We start from the raw sequence: 22633 nt of genomic DNA on the forward strand, positions 1-22633 counted from the left end.
TGTGTGTGTGTGTGTGTGTGTGTGTGTGTGCGTGTGTGTGCGTTTGTTATGTGTTGTGTGTCCTCCACTCATAAGGGAGGAGATCAGTCAGTGAGAATGTGCTTCAGCAGCAAGTATGAAGAAATCACCTTGATTGAGCTGTCCTCTCTAAATAAGACTCCCACAGCAGAAATGCTGACCAGCCTGCCTCCCCACGCATGCACAATCACACACACAGTTAATTAAGAAATATTACAGTCAGTGTAGAGGGGACAGAGTATGCAGTAGATAACGCTGAAGAATAGTCACTTAAGTGTGTAACTGTTTGTGGGAAACTACTAGTAGGCCTACTGTAGATTTTACAAAATGTAGGCTAAATAACAAAGTTCACTTCATATATCACATCTACAGTATGTAGCTGATATCTTTATCAAAGTGTCTCTACAGGGTAGATTGGATCAAACCCATGATACTGGTATAATATTGTCAAGCTGTACCCCTCTATATGCTGTATAGCAGGTTACCGTCTTAGTTACTGTAATTGTTTGTAGAGTTTATCAATGTCTGGTGCATTGAAGAATAGGAGAGACAGAGTTCAGAGGCAGAGTTCGAGAGAACAGAATAGTGAGTGAAGCTGCAAAGGTAAAGCAGGTAGCAACACGCCTCAGGATTAATAAGCACAACGCCTGTCTGGCTCATACCCTCCTTTCTTCCTTGTTCTTTCTCTCTCATTCTCTCTCTCACCCCCCCCCCCCCCACACACACACACACACACACACACATTTCACTGCCAAATTGTACAAGTATAACTGTATGTTACAAATAATAGCTTGAAGATGCTGTACAGTACACTGCAGAGGTGCCAACATTGCATAAAACCCTTATTTGTGTAGCCTGCGTGTTATTCAACTTATGTATTTATTTATGCATAATTCTTAAGTCTTAACCATGCTGATACTATCTCTTATTGTACTGTATGTTAACTCTAAAATGCTATGGTGCATCACCCACATGTGACTCACATGCTGCTGAGGCTGGCAGTACCCCAGACAACTTCTCTGGGAAACCATCAAGTCCCTAACCACTAAGTCAAAGCAAATACGAATTGGGCGTCTTTGTTTTCTTAAGCTCTTTTGACGTGAGTGACATTGGTGCAGCCTTGCTACTCAAAGAGAGATGAGCATCCCATCTGTCAAAAAACAGAATGCATCTCTCTCTCCTAACTTGGTACTGCTCTCTCAACTCTTATTCCGTTCCCATGCTTTGTTGAATCAACCACAATAAATCACAGTGGGAGGCTATGGGCATTCTAAGTTTTAAATAGAAGCCCAGTCCTAAACTTACACAAACACCAACCCGGGCCATGGGGAAACCTAGTTATTATCTCTTGTAAATAGCCCTGCGTGGAGATTTGAGCTCTGGGGCTTTCTTCAAGTTGGTGCACTGCAGACAGAGCACTGAGAGCAGAGCAGCATACTTGAAGTGAATACTGGAACAGACTAGGCAAGTGTGGGAGATTGCCTACTAGATACACGATGATATAGCATTGTGACTTTCTCTAGGGAACTGGCATTTTAGCCTACAATAGGATGTGTGCTGCTCTCTGTATGTATGGAAAAACTAGAACTAATCTGACAGTGTCATCTCTTCAATAGATAAGTGGTTCTCAATTTTTTTTTTCATGTCAAGGAACCCCAAATTCATGTATAGTATTTGGCCGCAGACCCCCCATCTGAAAAGATTTTGTGCTAGGGACCCCAAAAGAGAAGATTTGTGTCTTTTTTCAAAATGTGTCAAGATTTTTCTAAATGTTTTTAAAAATTGCATATCTATAAATTCACATGTAGCTCAACTATTTTCGAATAGCCAACGTATAAATAGGGTTAAAGTGGTAAAACGGTTCTTTATTTTGCCATGGGAGGACCCCCTGGACGTGGACCCCGCTTTGAGAACCAATGCCAACAGTGAGTGAGTGATACAAACGGTGCTCTCTTACCTGTGATCAATTCACGCTTGCCCTCATCCAGATGAGAAGACACCACGTCTCCCATGGTTACAGACAGGTAACCGAGGTAAGCCTCCCAAATACCCTGTTGCCAAGTCGGCTACCCCAGGTGAAGTTTTCACCACCGCACTATCACCTCAGATATCTGGAAATGGTTAAGTAATCCACTTTGGCTAAAAATGGTTAAGTGATCCACTTTGGCTTCCTCTCGGCTCCAGCAGATCGTTGTAGAGCGGTTCTGTTCGGCTCGGTACTGATGCAGCACGTCTCTAATCCTCTCCAGTCCGTCCTGGGTCCCGTAGGTGACTCCAATGAGAGTTGGACAGCGGAACACTCTCTAGAGAACCAACTAGCAACTTCAGTGAAGTGAATATTTCTGTAGTTCATGGTGACAGACAGGACACACCCTCTGGGAATCAACGTGTTCTGCAAAGGGAGTGGTTATACGGCCAGTCTACTTCTTGTGTAGCCACATGGATCACACGACGGCCGTCTGTCACGACCGTCATGGTGAAACTTCAACCTGGTGTTTTCACTTTCTCAATTTACATCTACGTAAACGTTCAGATTTCAGTTCAGACGTTCAATTGGCCTATGGCCACGGATGTTGCAATTATGTACGGGCCCTCAGAAGTACCGTATTGTTCAGTATTGTTGAATAGATAGCATTTTTAATCCGATTGGTGGCCATTTTCTCTGTTTTTTCGCCATGCTTTCAAGTTTTAACGACCCGACACTCTCGGTATTGCACTCTGATACATTATGACTCTATGAGAAAATAAACACCGATTGGATTGAAATGCTTTTTATTGAACAATACGGAAGATACGGGTACTTCTAAGGCCTCGTACAGAAGTGTAACATCCGTGGCCATGGGCTAAGCACTTTATATTTGAAATCTGAACGTTTGTGTAAATGTAGGGGACAAAAAGGGAGAAAGTGCAAACACCAGGTTGAAGTTTCGTCATGACTGGCATATAATATGTGACAGTCATGTTTCACGGCTAATTATAATAGGAGATTATGGGACTATTTCACATTGAAAGTAATTGGCTCGTTTTAATAGACCTTAAAAAGACGGTTAGCCAACTTAAATACAATAGTAGCCTAAAAAAAACATACATATTTTCTAATAACATATACTACCTGGGAAATTCTTGAACACCTTTATCAGTTAGGCCTAACCTAATCATGCACTGATGACCCTTTGATCATCAGTGCATTTTTATCTTTTAGAATCCCTTTAGCTACTTATTTTCACAGCATGTGTGCTCTTACTGCTCTAGATGTCAATCAAAGCAGTGGTGTAAAGTAACTAAGTACAATTACTTAAGTACAATTTTGAGGTATTTTTTACTTTACTGGAGTATTTCCAATTTTCTGTACTTTTACTCCGACCTACTCCACTACATCTCAGAGGCAAATATTATACTTTACTCCCCTACAAATTATTTGAAAACTTGAGTTACTAGTTACTTTGTAGATTTTTATTATTATTACAAAACATAACCACTTCAGCCCAATACATTTTGGCCATTTGAAAATAGCCGATCTACAAACTCACAATGCTTTGCATTGCGACGCATTGTGAGCTTGACCCTTGTAGATCTGCTATTTTCAAAAGATGTTTATACATTTGAAAGCTTGAAATGGGACATTCTGCATAATGAGTATTTTCTACTTTTGGTACTTTAAGCAGCCTACATTTTGATACAAATACTTTTGTACTTTTACTCAAGTACATTTTTAATTCCCGGACTATTGCTTGTAACAGAGTATGCTATTTCTATATTGCAGTATTGATACTTTTACTTAAGTAAAAAAAATTAGTAATTTTTCCACCACTGAATCAAAGTCACAGTCCAAGTCAAGCGAGAGCAATCTTCCAATGGACTCAGGGAGAGTCCTCATCCCTCTCTGAAAGAGACTCAGCGCCATCTTGTGGACAAGACCTACATTGACCCACTGTCCCAAACCCTTTACAGCAGGTGTCTTCAACAGGGGATGGGGTCCTCAGAGGTACTATAAGGGGTCCGCCAAACCTTTGTGTGATAGGATGTTTTTTTTTTTTTTTTTACCACTTTAACCCTAGCATCCCTATTCTGAGGGGAACATTAGTAGCAGATCTACAAGCTGTAGATCTGCTAATTTTCGGCAAAGAGGTTTAGTGTAGAGGAAAAAGAGCAAAAAAAAAAGTCGTTAAATGTCACAAAAAATTAAATGAAATTCACAAAAAAAAAACTTTATTTACACAACACTGATGATAGCCAGTGAAGCTATATGAAATATATGAAAAAGTTAAATCTGCAACACAATTGTAAACAGTGTCTCTCTCTCAGCCAGCTAAGGCTAGCTAAGGGGTCCTTGGCCTGAAAAAAACGTTGAAGAAGACCCCTGCTTTACAGTCTGTGGACCAGAACGATGCCTGTGGCCTCTGGGGGCGGGCTACTTTTGTCAGCAACAAATGATCCATATTAATAGAGCATTTATGATTAATATCAAAAGAGGCACATGGCGTGTTTTCACTGGGAATTTATGAGAAAAGGCAAATATTCCAACTGATTTATTATTGAATTTGTGCACATCTATATAAAACATACATAACAAAATGAAACATGCTATTAAGCCTATAATCCGTTGTTTTGTATCTTGTCCTGTAGAGACAGAAGGGTCTCTTGCCAAACGTCAAGAGCACACCAGCATCAGAGAGTTGACAGTGACACTGATTGAATTATTAAGTTCACCTGTGGTGCTCACTGCTCAGTGGTGGAAAGTAACTAAGTACATTACTCAGTCAAGTACTGTACTCAGGCGCGTACGGTGGGTTCTAACGTGGACCGGGCAAGATTCTTAATGACTCCCCCCTTCCCCCCTGCCCCCCACCCACTGCGTCGCGGGCATGTGATTTTTTTGCTTAATTAATTCATTAAATGACCATAAAACAACATTAACAACACTCTACCCATCCCTCAGTGTGTTCCATCCTCAAATGTTTTACTTAAGTAAAAGTATCAAAGGTTAGAAAACTTTTTTTTCACATTTGAAAACTTGAACCCCACCCCCCCCTGCGTTGCGGGACATATACGCACGATTTAAAAAAAAGTAATTAATTAATTAAACGACCATAAAGCAACATTAACAACACACTCTACCATCCTTCAGTGGTGGAAAACGTACTCAAATGCTTTTTAAAAAAATTGAGTAATCTTTCCACCACTGAATCAAAGCGTAAAAAGTATCAATACTGCAATGTAGAAATAGCCTACTCTACTCCAGGATCCATTCTCTTTTGGACTCCTTCTGGACATGATCTGACAATAGCCTATGCCTCCTACAGACTACTTAACAGGTTACACTTGGACCATTGTTATGCAGGAGACGGCAGCTTTAGCTTTGTAAAAGGTGCGAATGGGGCAGCCAATGTATCACCGCGGTAACGTATCTATTGTTGTCCAGCCCAGCCAGCCAGCGTCGGAGCAGAATTATTTTTTCTGGGGAATCTTGCCCTGCAGTTTGAGCAGCTAGACAGGGCAGGCCGGGTCTTTACTGACCGGGCCATGGCCTCAGTGGCCTCCATGACGCTACGCCTCTGACTGTACTTAAGTACAATTTTGAGCTATTTTTTTTAGTATATCCAATTTTCAATACTTACAGTGGGGTTGCACATGGTCATCACAACATGCCACGCCGCGGCCAAATGGTTTAGCAGTGCCTATAGCTGGTCGGGAACAAAGCCTACACTATTTTTGAATGTTTGTGAAACTGTTCGCACCTTTGTTCACTGTTTAATTGTTTCTGCCTTACGGTATTTCATTGCTGTGGTGGAAGTGGGACAACTAGTCTACATGATGCACTATATGGTTATGGCCTTACGGGGGTTGTGCACTGTAAGGATATTATTGGTAGCCTATATGTATGTTTTGGTAGGCTATTTGTTTGTACCATGCACGACATGTGTTGTGTGATTGGCTAATTGCTTGTAAAACAACCACTGATTTTGGCAAACACTTGATTGAATTTAAAACAAACTAATTTTAGCTAATTAAAAAAATAAGACGATAATGTAGTTATACCACCTTTATACTACCATCATTTTAGCTAATGTATCCATTCCACCTCACATGCCAAACCCCCCCACCTCATAGCTGGGGGGTTTGGGGGGGGAGGTGTTCCTTGGGACTGTGGTTCTCAAACGTTTTCATATCAAGGAAAGGACCCTTAAATTTGATTTGGTTCCACAACACCTTAAGATTTGTGTTGTTAAAAAGTTCAATACAAATAGCTGATCTACAGCTATACAAGCTCATGTAGATAGGCTATTCTTGAATAGCCTATAGGTTAAAGTGGTTAAACTTATTTTGATACTATTAAGTCATTTTGCTGGGGATCCTCTGGACCTCACTTTGAGAATGAGAACCACTACCCTCCTTAGGACACCGGCTGGTAGTGCGTAGTGCCCAAAAGTGATTGCCTGCCGAAAGCACAAACCATCTGCCCAAAGGGGCTGGCTGGATGTCAAACAATGGAATAGCTGCTATGACGGACCAACTGAATTTCCCCCACGGGACTAATAAAGATCTATACATAGCCTATCTATCTTATCTATCTATCTATCTATCTATCTATCTATCTATCTATCTATCTATCTATCTATCTATCTATCTATCTATCTATCTATCTATCTATCTATCTATCTATCTAGGACTAGATAGATACGTTTTCAACTTCTTCCTATGCCCTTTTCGAACACCCCAGAGTTGTATTTGTTTTCCTATTTTTATATTTCTTATTTTTAAGTGTATTATGTTTATTTTATGTATTTCTTTTGTCTTTTAACAGTGTTCGAAATAAATAAACAATCAAAAATCTATCTATCTATCTATCTATCTATCTATCTATCTATCTATCTATCTATCTATCTATCTATCTATCTAATCTATCTATCTAATCTATCTATATATCTCTATCTAAGCCTTCTAAGGACCCCCCATTTTAAATTAGATTTAGTAGGCTACATAATTCTACAATTAACTGCGAATTGTGAAACCCATGATAAAATAGTCATTGTGTATTTTCTCAATTGTTTAACTTTCTCTTTCCTCAATTATATCCATTTTCAGAACCACTGATATAAAAAAAAGAATTTGAGGGAGAGGGATCGAGGGAGGATGGATCATGGATGGATGATCGCACGCACACAACCTCCAGGCTATGGGGTGAAGAAGACTAGCCAATCGCAGCGAGACTGTCGTCCCTCCAGGCTATGGGGTGAAGACTCCAGCCAATCGCAGCGCCACCGTCGCCCCTCCAGGCTATGGGGTGAAGTCTCTTAGCGCTCCAATTGGAGGCTGATCCGCAGTCAGCGCCGATGCGAGGGGTACATAGTGGGCTTCAGACGCACCGCAGGAGGAGAGAGACGATCAGACACCCAGCAGCATCATCATCATGGCACCCATTGGATTAAAGGCGGTGGTCGGCGAAAGTAAGAATTCCGTTTTTTCAAACGTATATATTTACGTATATTTAACGTATTACCTTTATCTTTATCGTGAAACGTTGGGAATTGGTGGGATCGTCAAATGGTGTGTGTGTGTGTGTGTGTGTGTGTGTGTGTGTGTGTGTGTGTGTGTGTGTGTGTGTGTGTGTGCGTACGTGCGCGACTGCGCGCGTGCGTGTCTGTCTGTGTGCAGCTGCGTCTCCCCCTCCTCAAGGATGCGGATGGCCGTTAGAGCAGATGATGGTAGACTACGTTATAAACTCACTATGTCATCTATAGACGAATATAGCTGTACTGTATCTGGCTTCAGCGTTGCGGATACACATTGTAGTAAAGACAGTTTTTTCCCCGTGTGGAATATGACCCGGGCATCAGCATCATAGCGTATTTTGATCGCTTTGCGGTTTATCACCAATGAAAGATCAGAGCATCTTATACCCAGGGAAGGTGTAACCATAGGCAAATAGCCTACAGGAAACGTCCATGCACCGAATGATACATTGTATAGGCCTACAAATAGCCTATGCTGTATCATAAATATTATTATTATAATGTTTTTTTCCTGACTATTGACCCAAGACGTTCTGCAGACAATTGGATAGCGCACATCGGCTAACAAAGGCCCATATGTGATAGTCTATATATATATCAGTGATATTTGTAATACAATATAGGCCTGTATAGTTTTCACCCAGGCGCGTTGCACACACGCCGTTTCCATTCCCCAGATTAAGCTGCCGCCTCACCCCTATGATGGATCACTGATTGAATGCGTTGCGTAAAACACCATCATCCAAGCTGAACAATGAATGATAGCCTGATGCTTATAGGATCATAGCCTACTGTAGTTAACCGTATAGGATGTCACCCCAAAATAACGTTGATCAATTCGAGCCCATTCGTTGTAATGGCGCACGTTATGTCCCCACAATTAGAAAGTTGTCTGACTAGAAATAGGCCCCACGGATGAAAATCCGCATTTAGTGTGAGCTATACCACCACAACATACACACCAGCCACAAACTATACCGAGGATCCATCCGTCGCTTTTCTGCCCTTCAATCGCCATGCCCTTTATTGGCACCATGTTGCACCAATGCATTTTGGAGGCTGCATCATTAAGCACTGACAGACAGATTTTGGGAGGCTACTGGCCATGGTAGTCTATACAGTAAAATCCTGAGTGCTAATTTAACTCTGAGAGAGTATAAATGGAACCAAAGGGACCTTTTACGGGTCCATTTGGTTCCATTTGTACTCTCTTGGAGCTACAAATGGATAAATTAACACTGAAGATTTGACTGTGTAGCCATTGCACGTAATGCATGGTGTGGAGGGAGGGCCTTGTCTAGTGTTGAGATGCACCAATTCTCCTTACCTCATCAATGCTGTATAGGGTCAACCGGGTGCAGCTGGGACTGCTGGTGACAGATGTGCCATAAAAATGGGGGGTGGGGGAGGTTAAATAAGGGGGGGGGGGGTCTTTAGTATTGTGAAATGCATTTTTCAATGCATTATTGGAGACTACTATTGAACAGGCTTCTGGTATTTACCATTGTGTTCATTTGTATGGTAGTCACTAATTCATTAATGATTGATTGATTGATTGATTGATTGATTGATTGATTGATTGATTGATTGATTGATTGATTGAAATACTTTATTTAGAAAGACATGGAAACAGTACATGGAAGTACAATTCACAATACAAGGTCCTCTAAAGTGGATCGCCCATAAATGCACAATGGCGGGTGCCCGCTGGCCTAGCGGTCCAGGCGCATATCACATACGCTGGTAATCCAGCTTGACAGCGTGTCGCGGGTTCGACCCCCAATCCCGATGACCTTTGCTGTGTGTCACCTCCCCATCTTTCTCATTTCCTGTCAGCCTACTTTCCTATCAATAAAGGCAGAAATGGCCCCCTAAAATATATTTCATAAAAGTACAATGGCTTACTTAAAATGAGATCCCCAAATGCTTGTGAACATGGGCTAGTTCATTAAATTCCCGTTCCCATACTTAAAAAAAAAAATGCAAACCGGTATCTGTATGTGTTTGATTTTAGACAGTGAAACGGCTAAATCCTTGGAATGAGCTTAAGTAAACCATATACACGTATATTTAGACTAATAGCCTATGTAGCCTTTTAGATTACCAGCTTTATCGTCATCAAGCTTCATCATAGCTTACCATCATGCCATATGCACAGAGCTTTCCACTACAATTAACTAGGCCTTGTGTATTACATACACTGGCCCTAACTAATGGTTGCGTAATCCTAGAAAGATGAATTTTCTGGACAGTATTGTCTTGAATGAACTCAGAAGTGAACAGTTGAGTGCCTTGTCCCAAAGGTAATGTAAAGGCAGGACGTGCTCTCTGTTTGACTGAGGTGATGCTTGGCGGCTTGGTTGGGATCGGTTTACTGTGTGTGTGTGTGTGTGTGTGTGTGTGTGTGTGTGTGTGTGTGTGTGTGTGTGTGTGTGTGTGTGTGCGTGCGCACGTGCGTGTGCGTGTGTGTGTGTGGGGGGACGCAGGGAGGAAGCACGACACCATGGGTTCTCTCTGCAGCAAGGCGGCCAGGTTGTAGGGGGAGGGGAAGCGTAGTGATTCTCCCTCCCCTTTATGACTGTATGAGCATCAATTCCAGGGAGCAATAAGAGGGAAAATAAGGGCAGAGTGAAAAAGACAATTGCCTCAGTAGAATTTGAAAAACATTATGTGCCACATTCCCACATCAAATAAGACTGATTTGATGATTTATTTTGTGAATCGGGCGATTAAAAATGATTGTCTCTCTTAGGCGTAGTATATCCTACTATACCTCACACCTACCATGTTACGTCAGTCTGGAGTAGTAGGCCCAAGCATGTTCTCACGTGCAGTCCTTTAACCACTTGAACCGTAGTGTTCCTTTTCTGGGCATTTCATATGCGTAGGTGAACATTCAGTGAAAATAGCAAAACTACAAGCTCACAGTGCCACACATTGTGAGATTGTAGATTGGCTATTTTCGACCCCTAGTACTCCGGTCAATGAAGTATACTGTAGGGTTTACGTGGTTAAAAACGGACATCGGTCATCATCATAATTACTTTGCATGTCACATATACTTTATTACTTCTGGTAATTTTCCAAAGCATACCGCCATTCGTTTTTTTAGAATACATTATTTGGTAAAATGTACAATATTTGACTATAGCTACTTGATTTTACTGTACATTTTTGCTAAACAAGATTTAGTCATCCACCACTAACCTGTCAGGATGTTAGCCATGTTATTTTTTTCTCCTTTTCTTTTTTATTATGTGCTTCGACTGGCTCTGCTGTCAACATACGGTGGAATAGCAAGAATGAACAGCTCAAATGCTAACTGGCATCAGGAGAGACTAGCATTACTAGCCAGTTAGCTGTAGTAACGTGTCATAGAGCTAACGGTACTATGCCTGAAAGGACAGTGTGTGTGTAAGTAACCATCCATACTGCCTATAGCACTGTTTCTCATCGTCGGGTGTGGGGACCACCAAGGGTCCAAGTGGACGCTTTTGGGTCTGTAACTCTGAGAGTGTACAAATGTACACATTTGTACACTCTCAGAGTTAGATAAACACTGAGGATTTTACAGTGTATAGATTGGGGTCCCAGAGTGATAAATGATCAATTGGATGGGTCTGTGGCCTAACGCATATCAAACTGGTGGTCCTTGAAATGAAAAATGCTGAAAATCACTGCTATAGCACTCCAGGAAGGACAGGAGAAAGAGAGAGCGGGACAGACAGACAGTGCCTGATGAAGACAAAGAGAGAGGGAGGGGGCAGTTTATAGTAGAAAAAAAAATCAAATAGCACCCAAGTTCCACTGCAGTCACTTCTCTGTCCAGGGCCCACACACACGCACACACGCACGCACACGCACACACACACACACACACACACACACACACACACACACACACACACACACACACACACACACACACACACACACACACACACACACACACACACACAAACAAGTCTCTTTGCTTACACTGACCTTGGAAGCATTGCTCGGCCAGAGCATCACACTCATCTGGGCTTATAGTGTGACGCAGTGCCTGCAGCCCCCACTGCCACTGTAAGCACACATGCATGTATATGCACACGCAAATACACACACGCACGCACACACACGCACATAGCTCTTGCACGCACACACGTAGGCCTACTGTATATCGTTGCTGTCGGGCAGAAATCTTCAACCTTTTGTTGAAGAGTCCTTCGTCCTTCTTCACACTACAGTGTCACACAAAAGTGGCAAAAATAGCAGATCTACAAGCTATTTGCTATTTTAGATTTTTCTGTGTGTGTGGGTTTTATATGAGGCGCAGTTTACGGAGATAGTTCAGGCCAGGCAACTCAAGGGATTGTGCCAACCGATCAGGTGACTAGTCACATGCACTCTTCTCCTGGTCGGTGGGTTATAAGTACTGCTCTGCCTACCCGTTCATTCTGGTTGCGTTGTCCCGCAGCGCTGACGCGCCGACGCTGCTGCTGAGATCCTACCGTATCTGCTGCCTTCGCTTGCTGCGTATGCTGCTAACCATGAATAGTCTCATCCCACCGCCTCCCCGGCATCCACCTGTAGGCTCTGTTTCTAGATCCCCGTGGGGGTCTTTATTCATTCCCTGTAAATGCTATTTGGCATGTAACATTTATTAAAATGTTATTCTTACAGGGAGTGAATGGATTCAGAGACCTGACGCCAAACTATGCTTCTTTATGCTTCCTATATCTATGCTCAAGCTTGCTCAAGAGTTGTCTGACTGAAATAAATTTCACCAAGGAAAAGTATCACAAGAGCTTTTGACTAAATAATAACTACATTGGATCCATTGGAACGCATGTTTTCACTTTCTGAAAAAAGTAACCGTTTTGTTTCCACCTGACAGCGACGATAGGCTACACATACTGTACACATACACCCACAAGCAAGCTCACTCTCACACGCTGTGTGTATATATATATACTCTCAATGGGCTGTATAACCTAATGGGCTTGCTAAAATAGGCCTCCTGAATGCAGGGTTACGTTGTCTGTTGCTCTGACTGAGGGAAGAGTGCTGTGTCAGAGCTGGCTCATAGTCAGTCCCCTCTCTTCCTCCCACGCTTCTCTATACGGCAGAATTACGTGACCTGAGCTCTATCTCTCTCTCACTCCCTTTCACACACGCACACGCACACGCGCACGTGCACGCGCACACACACACACACACACACACACACACACACACACACACACACACACACACACACCGCACACACGCACACACACGCAGTTTGATATACCAGTAGCCTCAGTCTTCACATCAGACCTATAATAAGATGGATGCTACCGTAGAAGAAGCGAAGGCCGCTACAGCAATTTCATTACACCAGTTGTCCTGAGATCTGCCTGGCCTGTTAGTTTTTTGTGGTCTTGCGTAGCCGCAGGCTGACCGCCATGGCTCCAGGTCTATATGGTGGGCTGTGATTAAGGCTAGCTTGGATTTCTGGTCCATGTCTCAGAGCACTGGTTCTCAAAGTGGGCTTTTTGGGTTGGGGTGGGGGGGGGGGGGTGTTCCAGGAGGGTCCCCCATAGCATCAAAATCAGTTTAACTACTTGAAACCGATCTGCAAGCTCACAACGCATCGCAATGTGACCCTCTTGTACCAGGGCAGGAATTTCATGGATCATTTCATTTTACCCTTCTGCCCTTCAAAAATTATATCGTCCTTTACGGGTGGAAACCTCATATGTCCAAAACTGTTACTTTTCAGGATTCAAATTCAAAAACAGCAAAAGTAGCAGATCTACAAGCTCAAGCTTGCAGATCTGCTACTTTGGATGCTTATGTGCGATGCTGTAGTATGATCAAGTAGGGCATTAATTTACGAAAAAACACAAAAAGTTTGAATATGGAGATAAGAGGTTTCTGCCCGACATGCTCTGTGGCCAAAGTGGCGTTGATGCCCCGCCCCTGCTGATTTCACCGTTTTCAGTTTTCAGACACCAGCGTCTTTTGTTGAGATTCTGAATTCTACCCATCCCCATCTTCAAATGAGTCCACTGACTCTGATTAGTCTAGGGTTGAATGTGTATGAACTTTTGACCCAGGAGTTTGTACAAATATTGGTAATTTATAATAATAATAATTTGTGAAATAAGCATTACCTTTTTTATATAGTTTTACTATTAAAACAATTAAACCACCCATAACCCTATTGTTCAATTAATTATTTCTGTGTAGCTGCTTAAAATCATTGTTTTATTTGATGGCTTTGCTGCCCTGGTATTTTGCCATTGTGCCTTAAAAAAACCCACCAAAGGCCAAGTGGTCTTACATCTAAAATGATGAAATGGCAGGCCTGTCTTGTACGCCCGCAGTAACCGAGCCTAATTCATTTCACGCGCCACCGAAATGGCTTCCTGTCTCTTTAAGATCACTGTTGTGACACGCTGACATCCAGAGGAGAAAAAGAAATGGGTCACGTACTCATAGGTGAAGCCGCCTCTAGGGAAGGGACCATGATGCGAAGGAAGACTCTGTCAACATTGCATTGCATCGCTGTATCATGTGCATATTTAGGGTCAAGGATGCATGGAGACTGTACAGTGTTGTGACATAATAGCTCACTGCTGACTGCCTCCTGAGACTAAAGCCTGATTTATTCGTACAGTATTTGCTCGTCGGCCTTCGTCGGCTGAAAATATATATATAAATATATATAATAACTCGCAGTGCGACGGGCCGTGAGCTTGTAGATCGACTATTGTGCAATAATGTTATGATCTTTCGTCATGTAATGTTAATGTCATTATGGCCAGCTTGAAAGAGACTTGGAAAACACCCTGGCCTATACTGCTGTATTGTAAGCCAGATACTCCGCAGTACGTATGCATTTGCGCGCGCATGTGTGTGTGTGTGTTCTTGTGTGTGTGTGTGTGTGTGTTCTTGTGTGTGTGTGTGTGTGTGTGTGTGTGTGTGTGTGTGCGCGTGTGTGTGTGTGTGTGTGTGTGTGTGTGTGTGTGTGTGTGTGTGTGTGTGTGTGTGTGTGTGCACTATCCATCTGTGTTTGTGTGTTTCCGTGCTTTGTCGTCTCCAATGTTTGTCTGTGTTTGTGTGTTTTTCTGTGTGTTATGCCAGGTTGGTTGACACAGCTGGCCATAGTGTGTTTATTCTGCTCCCTGTTTCTTATGTCAGACTGGTTTGTGTGTGGGCGGCACGCACGGGTGCATGTGTGTGGCACACTAAGCTTTCTACGTTTATTAGTCATTTTATTTTGTAAGATTATTTATAGCCAGTTTGCGCTTTATTTAGACAGGACGGAGGGACCGACCTGCAGCCAGTTGGAATCAAACCATAGTTACATGTCTGCTGAAGACACATTATCCATTTTTAGTTTTAGTTTTAGTTTTATGTTTTACTTAGTTTTTGTATTACTTTCAGCATTGGCAGGGCACCGCTTAAACTTTTTATATAATTGCACACTGAAGAACAATAGAAAAGAGATCAATGATGGAATAGTGTGAGACAACCATTTGTACACTCCCAGTTAAATTAACACTGAGGATTTTACTGTGTAGTGTGAAAACAGGATATTTAAGTCCAAACGCCATCACTTGACCTCCAGCAGGAAAAGGATGATTGGGGCAATGAACAGGAAATAGATCTGCAATGGAAGAGGAAAGGGAAAACGAATGACGGATATCCCCCACACAGTAAAATCCAGAGTTCTATTTTATCTTGTATCTTCTAAGAAGTTAACTGTTCATGGATTCAAAAAGCTGTAACTTCAGACAACCTTGCATCTTTGAAACGTTGTCATAATTCCAATTTACAATGTAAGCATCTGATCCAGAGCAAAGATTGGAGTAATAATGTGTTCAAAGGGTTGTTGTTGCTCTTATGAAGACTACATAACAGACATTTTAGTTGAAAAGTTTCCCCTCCACAGTAGTTCAAGGACTGCATTAGGTCATAATTCTGTGAGTCTACAAATGGATCCAAATGGACCCTTACGTTACAGGTCCATTTGGTTCCATTTGTACTCTCTCAGAGTTACTGAGCTGTAAGGGTTCCTCCTGACTATATCAATAATGTAGCTGGGGACCCCCGGGAACCCCCTCGCTTTGAGAACCACTGTCCTACATCATAGCAATGGGAGGGGCTGGAAATAGAACGCTGCTGAATCAGGGAGTCACTCTCCTCAGTGAAACACATAGACGTTCTATTTCAAGATCCTTTGTGTCTCCCACAGGAGACCAGTCACAAAGACTCTGTCTGACTCAGTCTGTTGGATTATTGCTGCGTCTAGAACAGTGGTTCTCAAACCTTTTCATGTCAAGGACCCCCAATTTTTGGCCTCGGATCCCCATCTGAAAATATTTTGTGCCAGGGATTCAGATTTGTGTTGTTCAAATGTTTCAAAACAATTCAAATTTTTCATTTTATTCAAGATATTTTGAAAATAGCCTATGTATTCAAGTGGTTAAATTTATTGTGACGCTACATTAACACATTTAGCTGGGGACCCTCTGGAACCCCCTCAAGGACACCTTGGGGGGAACCACTGGATCTAGAATACGTTCAAACTTATTATTCCTCTAAAATGTTCTTTCTTTCTGTAGTCAGACACACGCACACGCACACACGCACGCACACACACACACGCACACATACACACAGTGATCCAGATCAGATAAACCGAACAAATCCCTCTACTTGTTTAAATGCCCTTCCTAGTCTCCACAACATCCTTTTTTATTCAAGTCCCCTTTAATCTGTCATAATCTACCAGTATTTCTGTGGCCCCAGGTTTTATCCTGCTGTGACAGGCTTAGTGCTTTGCAGTGATACAACTGGATGTTAAGCAGCAATTCACCCTAAATGGATTTATTCTAATACTGCAGCCAGATGACCAGTATACAGATCAAGCTAATATCAGCATCATGGCCCAAACATGGCCGTTAATCCCTGATCTGCAGTGGATAGGATTATTCTCTTCGTACTGTGGCCTTAGCATGGCACTGAAGCCGTTTTGAACTGGGAAATTCTGCTTTTACAAAACAAATCGAACGTTTGAAGTTTTTCATGGCTCATAAATCACTTTTAAAATCGTGTTTAACCCATTCAATGCGGGAACGCATATCGGTCATTTTAGATTTCTTTGGCTATTCAAAAATAGCAGATCTACAAGCTACGAGCTTGTAGATCTTCTATTTTTGAAAAATCGTGAAAATGTCTTTGATTATATATTTTTTAAATAAGTATTTTGTTCCAGGGACCCCCAGACACACACCCCCACACACACACACACACACACACACACACACACACACACACACACACACACACACACACACACACACACACACACACACACACACACACACAAATCAGTTGACCATACGATAGAGATCAAATGACTTTACACTGATGGAAACATAACCGCAGTAAACAATACATGCAAATACACTGACGTTGCTAAAAAGCATGACAGTAACCACAGTAAACAATACATGCAAATACGTTGATATTGCTAGAATATTTACTGTATCTATCTAAAGGTTTGTTGACTTGAACGCATGAGAATTAATTAGTCAGTATACAAATTCATTATTATTACTTAAATGAAACACAGGCCTAAAACCCCACATGCACAATACAATCACAATATTTGTATATACTTTATATAAATGCTTCAATATCGATATTGTGACGATGATATTGTATTGTAACGATAAAATATGTTTTTATTTTCTCTTTAAATATTTCCAAAATTGTCCAAAATAGCGGAAATAGCTCACTATGTGTCACAAATCTGCGACGTGTTGCGCTTGTACATGTGCTATTTTTGTGATTTTGGAAATGTTTTATCATTTTTTAAATGATAAAACCAGGAAAGATTACGATATCCAAAATCATCTAGTCTCATACCACATACCACACCACATACCACACCACAACATCGACCTAATATCAATACATATCCCAGCTCCATAAGTATCACTTGTTACCCATTGTTGGTCAACTCAGACGAGGCAGACGAGCCGACAGGTTTATACCTCTGTGGTTGGAGAGATTAACTCCCTGTTGGAGAATACTAGACCCACCTGGCCCTGCTGGTTACACCGAGAGTGTGTGTGCGTGTGCGTGTGCGTGTGCGTGTGAGTGTGCCTTTGTGCGTGCGCCGTGCGTGTGCGTGTGAGTGTGCCTTTGTGCGTGCGCCGTGTCCCTGACGAACAGGGAGCAATTTTGTCCCCATATGTGCTCTATGTCAGGGACATTGTCAAATTGGGGTTAGTGTTAGGGACATATGCATGTTATCATTATATACAGTATTATACATTGTATTATGTGAGCTGTAATTGTGTGTGTGCGAGTGCGAGTGTGTGTGTGTGTGTGTGTGTGTGTGTGTGTGTGTGTGTGTGTGTGTGTGTGTGTGTGTGTATGTGTGTGTGTGTGTGTGTGTGTGTGTGCGTGTGTGTGTGTATGTGTGTGTGTGTGTGTGTGTGTGTGTGTGTGTGTGTGTGTGTGTGTGTGTGTGTGTGTGTGAGACAGACAGAGAGAGAGAGAAAAAGAGAGATGGATAATTCAAATAGATCTATTCTATACTTTAAAAGTAGTCAGAAGAACCCCTGCAAGATGTATTGAAATGATGATGAGCATAAAAAGATTGATTCTACAAATATCCTATGAGTTAGCTAAAAACCTGATTTGTATTGTTCTCTCTTTTATTCACAGAGATTATGAATGATGTTATCAAGAAGGTGAAGAAGAAGGGAGAATGGAAGGTAGGAATCACCCTCAAAATGTCTTTAAAGATCAAGCACAATAAATAGACAAGAATTGATCAAAGGACATTGCATCTTCACCTGAATAATATTGTTTACAAGTTCATTCAGCTTCTGTAGTTTTGTGGGGCTCTTTAGGCATCTTGTTGTTTAAAAAAGAACATCTGAAGACAAGTTGAAGACATACTGTAGTAAACATGATTTTGGAGTGTGTTTTGAGTGTTAGTTTTTTTTTTTTTTTACATGATTTCTACATCTGTGCCATCATCACAGATATTTCTGGACTACCCCACAATAACGTCAGAAGATATAACACAATATAACAGCCCTAATATTTGCAGACACAATACAAATAGCCTACTGATAGCTTTATTTTTCCTAGTAGATACCGGTCCATATCTATCGGTCAGATGTGAATTCATTACATCAATAAACGGAGGAAGGAAACGTGTTAATAATAGTATTTGGGTTTATTCCAGAGAAGAGATCTTACAAGCGTCGGAAAAGCCTGGTTCCAGATATATTCTTCTGACGTTAAAACAGAGATACAAAGTTATATACACATAACGTGGGGTAACGCCTTTCGTCACCACGTCAGCCGTTAGTTATGACTCGAATGGCTCCGTTTCCTGGGCCACCATGGTTGGGGTATCATTTATGCACAGAGTTTATAACAACAAATCTGTGTAGCAACAAGGTTAACCTGCTATCTAATATTGTTGACATACCAGAAGGAGCCCATCAGACCAAAACAATGTTGCAGGCTGCCTGAGAGGCACTGACACTTTTAACCATATTAACACATACAAATGGAAAATGGTACACTTTAGATCCATAAGAAAATGGTACAAAATTAGACCCATCACCTACAGTACGGTACCTACTGTACCTAATACAAGTTAAAACAAATACATAATGAACTAAAGAAATACCAAGCTAACGAGCTAACGAAAAACCTTCAACCACTCTCTCTTCCCTGACCACTTGGTTAACAAGGTGACATCAGCTTGAGGGGCCGGTTTGACTGGAACTAGGAAACATTGGCTGTAGTCTATTGTAGTCCAGGAAGAGGTTCACGTCTGTGATGTCACAGACGTTGAAATCACATTCAAAATAATAAATAAAAAAACACAAAACACACTCCAAAATCATGTTTATTATGTCCTCAACTTCATTAAAACGGGTTATGGGTACAAAATCCCTTTTTAAGCCTGCTTTATTTGTTGTATGACGGTGTCTGTCGCCAAAAATTCTACAAATCTACATGCTCACAACACGTTATGATATTGTGAGTTTGTGAATAGCTTATAGACAGCTATTTTTAGTAAGTGACAACATTGTACCTGTTAGCTGTTATTGCTAGAGATCTCTCACCATGATAGGGTAATGTACCTCAAATGGTCAGTAATTGAATGCGGACAAAACAGTGTGTAAAGTTTTATATTATGCGTATACTGTATGTTCGTGCACGTTTACCGGTGTGTCTCCTGTTTCCAGGCACTCATTGTGGATCAGCTGAGCATGAGAATGCTGTCATCCTGTTGCAAGATGACAGACATCATGACAGAAGGCATCACCAGTAAGGGATAAACATTTATCTTTCATGTTCCAGAGATGACGTGCATGATTGAGTGGTATAAGGGGCCCCTGGCTCTGAGGGGCCTCCTCTGCTGTTCCTTCCATTACTCTTTAGCTTGCCTGTTGTCTGTCCCAATAAATAACACACACCAGGAGCGTGAAGAATAAAATATATGAAAATGTGTCAGTGAATATTTGACATCAAACTATTCATATAGATAGAATAGCCTTTATTCACTGTGAAAATGTTTACCTCGTTTTGGGGGATTACTTTTCACTGCATAATATTCAAGTTTTGTGTGGATGTACTCATGACACAAACAACACTTTGAAAAAAAAAAATGTTGGCAAATTAATCACATGAAAAACATCCCCTGAGAACATTTTTTTTTATAATTTCATATTTAATATTAGATTTTATATCAACATTTATTTTACAAATGAGGGGCCAACATATAATTTAAAAAAAAAAAATACATTTAAGGCCCAATATTTCTGAATAAAGCTTTGATAGCCAGTCATTTTGGGGATAAACAAGAATTTGGCCTGATAATGATGTACACTACATTATTTCCGACTGAAAAGCCCCTCAGACAATTTAACATTGAGGTGCCCACTGGACCTGAATCCTAGGGACTCTGTCCTTTCATTACCTTCCATGTTCATAGATGGATATGGAAGGTACATGTAGTGGATAAGGCCTCTGTGTCTTTAATCACATGTACCCCTAGCCTGGGATTGGAATCCTACCAAGAGCCTTCTCTCCCCTCTACCCTACAATACGCTTTTTTACTCTCAGCTTAGAGTAGAATAGAATCTAACTTTATTATCCATCCACAGCAGGAAAGTCATCTTTGGCCTCCAATGATTATTTAATGAAATTATAGATTCGTTTTTATTATCGATTAAATCGATTACTTCGATTAACCTACTACTGTAATGACGATACAATTCTGGGGTGGAATTGACGCACACTATGCTTTACTTAGAGCCGACACAGTCAAATCCTCATTTGTACACATTAGTGTTAAATGAACACTAATGATTTACACTGAAGACAGCAAACATTCAGCAACTTCCGGCTATCATTAGGATACAGCAGGTGTTAGTTATTTGGTGCATTCCACTTAGTCATTGTGATTCATTCTTTGTTTCTTTCTTTCCACCCTTCCCCCACCCTCTCTCTCTCTCTCTCTCTCTCTCTCTCTCTCTCTCTCGTCTAGTTGTGGAGGATATAAACAAACGCAGAGAGCCTCTTCCCACCCTGGAGGCTATTTACCTGATTACACCAACAGAGAAGGTAACACACACGCACACACACACGTGTGCACGCTGGCACACACACACACACCTCCATCCTTTTCACGGTGTATATTTAGAGCCGTGTCTCTGGCAACCAGGTCTGTTTTGTTAGCAGCAGGAACCATATGCCATGGTGCTGATGGAGAATGCACACCATTGTTGACTCAACTGAGGCAACCCCATACTCCTCTGTTACCATGGTCCCCTGCACTCACACTGTCCTTCTGAACCACCTTTACTACCAGGGGTGTGGTGCTACTTTTAGAAGTGGGGGAGCACAGATTTTCAAAATGTGTCAAAAAATGTGCATAGGGAAAATAACAGATCTACAAGCTCACAGCGCATCGCATTTGTGATGCATTGTGAGCTTGTAGATATTTTAGAGCTGTTTTAGCTATGCACGTTCCAAAAGAATGGAACCCTGATGATTACACACACTCAAACACACAGAGTACATCATTGTATTTGCCTGTGCTCTCTCTCCTCAGTCCGTGCACACCCTGATTGCAGACTTTAAAGACGCTCATTCAGCAAAATACAAGGCGGCCCACGTCTTCTTCACTGACTGTGAGTATGGCTGAGAGAAGAGCTTTAACACTTCACATCATCAAAAACACATGGACAATCTCCTGGGTGAACCATCGTGCGCAGGGTGGGCTCACCTATATGAGACCCACCATGGCGGCGAGAAGGGGTTGATTCATACCTAAGATCATTGTTCATTTTGACAGCAAATCTTGGTTTAGTTTTAGTCATAGTCTTTTGAGTAAAATTCCATTTAGTTTTCATATTTTAGTCATTTGAAATGTTTTAGTCTAGTTTTAGTTGATTAAATATGATAAGATTTTAGTCAACTAAATCTACAGTTGATTTAGCAACTAAAATGTATGTTGGCAGGCCTTGATGTCATCGTAATGCCTGATTTATACTTAGCAGTGTGCCGAAAATAGCTGATCTACAAGCTACAAGTTGTGAGCTTGTTGATTGGCTATTTTCGGCTAGTTTTTAGTCTAGTTTTAGTTTTAATCTAGTTTTTATTTGTTGACGAAATACTTTGTCAGTATATTTTGTCATAGTTTTAGCCATCATAGCTTAGTTCTTATTTCGTTTTCAACAGTGAAAAAAGGTAGTTGATTTCTTCTTCATAGTCGACAAACTGAACACTGCCTGGGTGAAGACCGAGGAAGACCAATGTCTGACTGTCCTGGGGTCACCAAGAGTAGTCTTTGATGATGTGACTTTTTTGTCATCAGCACTATGGTTACCGAGAAAAGTCCACTGGAATCTTGTTAGCATGTTGACAGACACATTCTGAAAAACGCTTCTGTGTGCGCATACACACACACACACACACACACACACACACACACACACACACACACACACACACACACACACACACACACACACACACACACACACACACACACACACACACACACACACACACACAGACTC

General features: G+C 41.5%; 3 protein-coding genes across 5 annotated transcripts in view; 1 reads left to right on the forward strand and 2 right to left on the reverse strand.

Annotated features, from left to right (window-relative positions):
- niban2a (niban apoptosis regulator 2a) overlaps window positions 1–2355 on the reverse strand; it is a 40506-nt gene extending 38151 nt beyond the window's left edge. The window contains exon 1 of the mRNA XM_080419967.1: window positions 1976–2355. Coding sequence (XP_080276093.1) covers window positions 1976–2030 — 55 coding nt within the window. The 5' untranslated portion in view covers window positions 2031–2355. The remainder of the gene's footprint in view (window positions 1–1975) is intronic.
- Window positions 2356–7373: 5018 nt separating this feature from the next.
- The window catches only part of stxbp1a (syntaxin binding protein 1a), a 38523-nt gene continuing 23263 nt past the window's right edge, over window positions 7374–22633 (forward strand). For both annotated transcript variants that reach the window (XM_080419976.1, XM_080419977.1), the window contains exons 1-5: window positions 7374–7466; window positions 18246–18295; window positions 19793–19874; window positions 21097–21173; window positions 21664–21742. In XM_080419976.1, coding sequence (XP_080276102.1) covers window positions 7430–7466; window positions 18246–18295; window positions 19793–19874; window positions 21097–21173; window positions 21664–21742 — 325 coding nt within the window. In that variant the 5' untranslated portion in view covers window positions 7374–7429. The remainder of the gene's footprint in view (window positions 7467–18245; window positions 18296–19792; window positions 19875–21096; window positions 21174–21663; window positions 21743–22633) is intronic.
- Window positions 13239–22633, reverse strand: part of akna (AT-hook transcription factor) — a 70615-nt gene continuing 61220 nt past the window's right edge. For both annotated transcript variants that reach the window (XR_013932560.1, XR_013932561.1), the window contains exon 25: window positions 13239–13270. The gene's annotated coding sequence lies outside the window, so the exon portion shown is untranslated. The remainder of the gene's footprint in view (window positions 13271–22633) is intronic.

The sequence above is a fragment of the Gymnoscopelus braueri genome (genome assembly GCF_963280865.1).
Source record: "Gymnoscopelus braueri genome assembly, chromosome: 22".
Classification (NCBI taxonomy): Eukaryota; Metazoa; Chordata; class Actinopteri; order Myctophiformes; family Myctophidae; genus Gymnoscopelus; species Gymnoscopelus braueri.